General features: G+C 33.0%; 1 protein-coding gene across 2 annotated transcripts; it reads right to left on the bottom strand.

The window, feature by feature from the left end:
• Positions 1-320: 320 nt before the first annotated feature.
• LOC114192706 (Transducin/WD40 repeat-like superfamily protein) lies at positions 321-4,799 on the bottom strand. Of its 2 annotated transcripts, none has more exons than XM_028082492.2 (6): positions 4,424-4,799; positions 2,663-3,151; positions 1,922-2,143; positions 1,771-1,843; positions 1,400-1,510; positions 321-1,044 (listed from the first exon to the last, which is right to left on the bottom strand). In XM_028082492.2, exons 1-6 carry the CDS (start codon positions 4,538-4,540, stop codon positions 677-679), a joined length of 1,380 nt encoding a protein of 459 aa, XP_027938293.1. In that variant the 5' UTR covers positions 4,541-4,799; the 3' UTR covers positions 321-676. The 2 variants fall into 2 exon arrangements, with proteins under 2 accessions (XP_027938293.1, XP_027938294.1); XM_028082493.2 differs by having other exon boundaries at positions 1,400-1,507; positions 4,424-4,796.
• Between the last annotated feature and the right edge of the window lie 1,284 nt (positions 4,800-6,083).

Consider the following 6,083-nt stretch of genomic DNA (forward strand, 5'->3'; position numbering starts at 1 on the left):
AAAAATAAAGAGAGGAGAATCAATTCTCAAAGAGAGAGAGAGGAGAATCGATTCTGGGTCAAAATAAGAGAAAGGGTAAAAGACAGAGTGAAAAATGGAGGGCCAATGTGTAGTTTACTACAAGATGAGCTGACTTTCTCCTCTCTTCTCCTCACTCCAATGAAGGCACTCCTTTTCAATCCTATAAATTCGCTCTCTCATTTCTGTTTAAATTAGTTGACCCAAACAAAGGCTTAGTGTCATAATAACAATGATTAGAAAGGAGATATAATGGAATATCCTCATAAACTTTTGCTATACTATTTTAGTTGAACATATAATTTTCAGCTCAAAATCATAGATAGATAAATTAGATGGCATTTCAATCAACACAACAGCATTACACTCTAAAAATCAAACAGAAAGCAGAATGCTATTTAATATTGAATTTATCTAAGCTCCTAAAACAAGGGCCGAGATGGCCATTGATTTTTCTCAAATGCACCTACATAGATTTGCTCCATTGCCTCCTCTCCTCAAACATGCTTCTTCGGCTTACACTCCTTCCTCAAACCAAGCCTTCATCTCTTTCAGCTGCATGAATTCTTGTATGATCATAAACCTTGGACTCTTATCTACCAGATGCAAAGAGATAATGGTCATTCACTTTTTTCACTATTGCTTCACTTCCTTATCATTAATCATCTGAACTGTATTCACTAGATTCAGGTAATAAGGGAACAGCAGCACAGCAGAATGACTCCTTGTCCTTAAGAAATAGACAACTACCATCCGAATTCCATTTCAGGTCAGTTATGGTAAATTGTGCTAGAGGAACATGAACACAATATGCACCAGATGGAGTCCACATGTATAAGTGAGTACTTCCAGTGCAAAGAACGAGGCGTGTGCATGTCGGGTCCCAAGCTGCCGCCCTAATAGGGTCTTTCTGGACTAAGATTGCAGCAAGCTCCAGGTGTCGAATATCCCATATCCAAAGTATTGTAGGCATACTATCATTGCGAGTGCATATGTATTGGCTATCATTGCTCCATGACAAAATGCCTACAACAAAATGATTCAGTCTCTTCAGTAAAGTAATATTGAAAAGGAAACTGATGTGATACATACTGCAGAAACCAAAGCATCATCAATGAGGAATATGAATAATGCAAAGATAGCAATAATCATGAAAGGTTGCATTTCCATATACAGTCACTTAATTAGATTACAGCCTGATCTCAACTAGTTCCGAAAATATCAGAAAATCACATCCACATCATGAAGTTTCACTACTTCCTGTTTATTACACAAATAATGGAATGAAGAACCATAGCGTTTCTTCTATGGAATATTGAATTATTAAAAAAGAAATCTCATAACTTATGGCGCATCTGAAAATTAGAGAAGCGTAGCTTACCAATTCCTTGTTTAGGGTTAGGTTTCTCAGCAGGAGGCTTTTGGAATGGTAGATTGATAGGAACTTCCATGACCTCATACCTAACTCTAAAGGGTTCTTCAGGAGAATCTGCTTTGAGTAAGAAAAATAAAAAAGTAACAATACAAAAGAACGTGAGTGTCATGAACCAACAAGCCTAAAAGCCCAAGCTGTTACGTAAATGTAGATAAATGGTTTCAATACTTTAATTCTCTGGTCTCTTGAATTAACTTATCAGACACAACCCCTTTTATGTTCATGAAGATATGTTATGTTATTGCTCAAGAAAGCTTTATTGAAAATTTTAAACTAAATAAATCTAAAGGGCCATAATGCAAAGTGATTGTGCTTACCATCATTTCCTTGGGAAAAATCATCACTCAAACAAAGTTCAGACATGTCAAGTTGCAGGGGCTCATCTACTTCCTGCAATTTGAGGGACAAGGTAAATACTTTTTTCAAACTGTGATATCATCAACATGGGGAAGTGTCTTAAAGGAGTACTTTGAAAACAGCAGCATAACAAGGGCCACGAACTGTATACGGGTGCATTAGCTCTGCAAATGTCTTCCATGTTAGGTGATTCAGAACCCGCAACATTTGATCATAACTGCCTACTGCCAGAAACTGACCACAAGGAGACCAGGACACACTTTTAACTCCCAATCCACTTTCATATGCCTGATACTTGAATAGGCACCTTCCGTCTGGAGAATATATTAGAACCTATATCAAAGAAAGTTGTAAACTACAGCATACATTTCTAACAATAATTTATAGCATAACCAGAAGGTTATACAAAAGCAACAGAGTATAATTCACACTAAAATGTGATAGATTGTGTATATTGCAGTATGTGACATGCATGAAACTTTGATAATCAAATGCATGTACTTTAATGATGATAATAATGGAAATCTTTAATTGAACAAATTACTCTAGCATCCGCTGTGCAATGGAAACTAATAACCAGCTTGAGTTTGGAAACTAGAGTTTGAAACTGACTGAGTGCGTCAATATTACTCTAGCCAATGGACCACAGACACTCATGATGATCACTTCACCTTTAGGGACAAAAACAAAATATCAAATTATTGAGGAATAATCAAACCATTTTTTTAAAGGGGCTAAAATAAAAAATCACTATTTTCACCTTGATGAAAAATATATTTAAGCCTATGTTAAATCATATTCTTTCACATGTTGAGAGGGATAGAAAAGAAAAATAGAACACATGATGGTTACCTTGTACTCAAGTGACGAATCCCATATCACTATAGCACTGTCATCAGGAGACCATTCAATATCAGCCAAGTCTAGAGTGTCAACAGCAAAATTGCCCATTATTTCCCATGTGTGACAAGATAACAGATTTATATAGTCCTTGCAATCACGCCTTGTACATATTGCTGCAAATTTTCCATCTCGTGTGAAAGAAACTCCTTTGGAAGCATGCTTTGGCCACTGTAAATGCACACAAGCTGTATTTAACAATGACCAAACAGTCAAACGCAACTGGAAATCTGAAGTGGTTAGTATGTGGCGGCTATCTGGACTCCACCTCGCATATGCAATACCAGCAGGTCCTTCATCTATCTTGCATGTCCATTCTGGTTGGGTTAGTGACCAAGCCTGTATCATTGGCTTTTTGTATAGACCACAAAGAATATATTCTGAATCAAGGGCCCATTCAATATAGCTGATCTTGTCCAAGCATGAAAACAACTGTACAACCTGCATACGCAGAAAAGAATGATTATAAACATCATTCATAAACAATCTGCATATATTTCTTTTTTCAAGAATAAGCTTGTACTTTAATGCATTAAGTAGTTCTAAGAATGATGGTTTAAGTCTAGTTCTATCTTACAAACCTATTGCACCTACATAATGTGGAATCTCGAACACAAACCTCAGCCTGAACAAGATATTTGTGAGTGGTGGATAGTAAGTGACACAATAGGCTTAAAAAACTTCTTTAGGATAAACTCAATCTTACAAAAACAACTCATATGGTGAGGTTTGTACTCACTTTAATACTCCATTTTAACTATATCTCTAGACAATATGAGATGTCATTAATCAAGTCAAGAAACAACAACATATGCACTCACATCACAATTATAATTTGGAATAGAAAGAGCATATGGTAAGCACTGGTGAAGTGCAGTTAGACATAACAACAATCAAGGTGAATAATTTGATTACCAGCAGATTGATTTATGGTTTTGGAAGACTGAAGATTTTATTCCTCATAATGGCATACTACTATATATATTCTCAAATGACATTCAAACTTAAACTACACCTTAATTCAAACCCACGGTTCATTCATTCCATCTTGGAATTTGGATCCAAAGAACAGGAGCCATCACAGTGCAGTGTTAAAAACCTCTGGAATTTAAAGTCTCCCTACCTCCATACTATCATTTTACTGTCAAATTTAATGTTTCTCTACCTAAGCCTGAATTGTTCAAGATACCATTAAACTGCCTCACGTGCCTGTAAAAATTATGATACCAGTACTGAAAATCTAAAACATCAATTTTCACGATAGCTAGTGTCTACTTGAGTTTCAAGTAAGAACTCCAACTTCATTATACAGAAAATCACCTCGCTCCACAGGATATCACCCCCTTTTATTTTCCTAGAAATCTAAGTACCGCAGAAAGAACCGTCAAGCTTTGCCTCTAAAAGAAACTCATTACCAAAACTTCCTTACTCTTCAGAACATGCAAAGCTATAAATAAAAATACTTTTTTTTTCCTACTCGTGCATGAAAGAGAATAACCAAGAAACAATAAAAACAAAACAAAACAAAAACCCCAGATCCCGTTCCTTCCCACGAGTTCCAAGTTCCCAAAAGTTGAAATTCATAAACTGGGTCTCCGATAAGTGTCCCAAAAAACCCTAAGTCCCAGAAATTCAAAACTCCAAAGACTGCAGCAACAGAACAAAGATTGAAAATTGAAGCAGTGTGGCTAAAAGGGTAACAAAAAACAAAACCTTGAAGGAAATGGTCTCCCGAATGACGAGGCGATAATCAACGGCGACGGCAATAAAGCGAGCATTGGGAGAGAAACAACAGGGACCCGTTTGCTTGTAAGATTCAGTGAACTCCATGGATCGATTATCACCAAATGGGAAATGAGGCGTTGATTTTGGTTCAAGTTTCAAGTTGGCACAGAGAAGAAGAAAACGAAGAAAGAGGAGGAAGGTGCATAATAAGTTATGTTGCGGTGAGGGGTGAGTGGAGTGAAACCATCAAATGGTGAGTGACAGAACAGAAGAACATCGTAAGTAGATCTGGGAAAGGGAGAGAAACTGTCGTGTTGTCTTGTACCATTCGTTTGAAAGTGAGACAGACAAGATTTTAAATCCTTTTATGCAACCAATGTACCGTTAAATCATAAATCCATTTGGTGTGATGCTTTTTGTTCTTTTCCCTTCCGCTCGTGTTTGAACCGATAATTCTATTCAGTCAATCAGGTAAGCTTATTTAAAAGGGTAATGATAAAAGTATACTGCATTTTATTTACTTTACATTTACTTAACACTAACCAAAATTATATTTTTTCAAATAAAAAATAATTTAAGAAGAATTAAATAAAAATAAAAATAATAGTTTTTATTAGATGTTGGATAGGTTTAGGAAAAGTAAAAGGTGTACGTACATATACAATATTCTTATTTAAAAATAGCCTAAATCATAACTTTAGTCTTTTTTCATTTTTAATGTGATTTTTCATTTTTTAGCTATTTCATATATATATATATATATATATATATATATATATATATATATATATATATATATATATATATATATATATATATATATATATATATATATATATATTATTTTTCTATTTTTAGCCAATTAAACTTTAGAAATGTATATAGCTGAAGCATTATTAAAATCAGTTACTCAATCAAAATATAAATATAAAAAATAAATTAATACAAAATTCAGTATTAAACTGTTTTTCTTTTTCAAAATACAAATTGAAAAAGAACAAAGAGGTTTAAATCACACATTATTAAGGAAAAAGTAACAAAATGAGATAAAACAATATAATATATATATATATATATATATATATATATATATATATATATGAGATCAAACTGTATGAGCTAATTTTTATCCAGCATTACATTTCCAGTAACTTTAATTAGAAAGTGAAATTTGTTAATTTAAGTGTTGAATTATAATTTCATATGTATAATTTTATTAAAACTGACCAATAATAAAAGATGATCAAATAATTAGTATTTTAAATATACATTCGGGTCATTGTTAATAGTGAAAGTATTAATTATAATATTAGTGAAAGAAATTTTCAATATAATGATGAGCTTTAAAAAACATAATTTAATTATAAAATATTGAAAACACAGTATTTAATACAATAATAACATTGTATTAAAGTAGTGTAAATCTTTAAAACATGACATTGTACTAGTTGATAATTGAGTTAGTAATGCAAATCTACTAAATTGATGTTATACACATGACATTGTTTTATTTAAGGATGAAAATAACTTTGACTAAATAGAAGTAAATTAAAGTTGTTTGATTAAAGAGAGTGAATGGAAAAATAATTTAGAAGTAACATATCACATTATATTTTAGTTTTCTTCTATCAAATACTTTTCATTTTTT

This window comes from Vigna unguiculata, chromosome 7 (genome assembly GCF_037176805.1).
Source record: "Vigna unguiculata cultivar grain cowpea cultivar isolate G323 ecotype 2 chromosome 7, ASM3717680v1, whole genome shotgun sequence".
Taxonomy (NCBI): Eukaryota; Viridiplantae; Streptophyta; class Magnoliopsida; order Fabales; family Fabaceae; genus Vigna; species Vigna unguiculata.

What these genes read in the sequence shown, in the direction of transcription:
- LOC114192706 (XM_028082492.2), bottom strand. Translation starts at nt 4,540, where the DNA reads ATGGAGTTCACTGAATCTTACAAGCAAACGGGTCCCTGTTGTTTCTCT. An exon ending in GGGAGACCATTTCCTTCAAG is followed by an intron (nt 3,152 to 4,423) that starts GTTTTGTTTTTT and finishes CTGCGTATGCAG; the next exon opens with GTTGTACAGTTGTTTTCATG. An exon ending in TTTTTCCCAAGGAAATGATG is followed by an intron (nt 1,511 to 1,770) that starts GTAAGCACAATC and finishes TCTTACTCAAAG; the next exon opens with CAGATTCTCCTGAAGAACCC.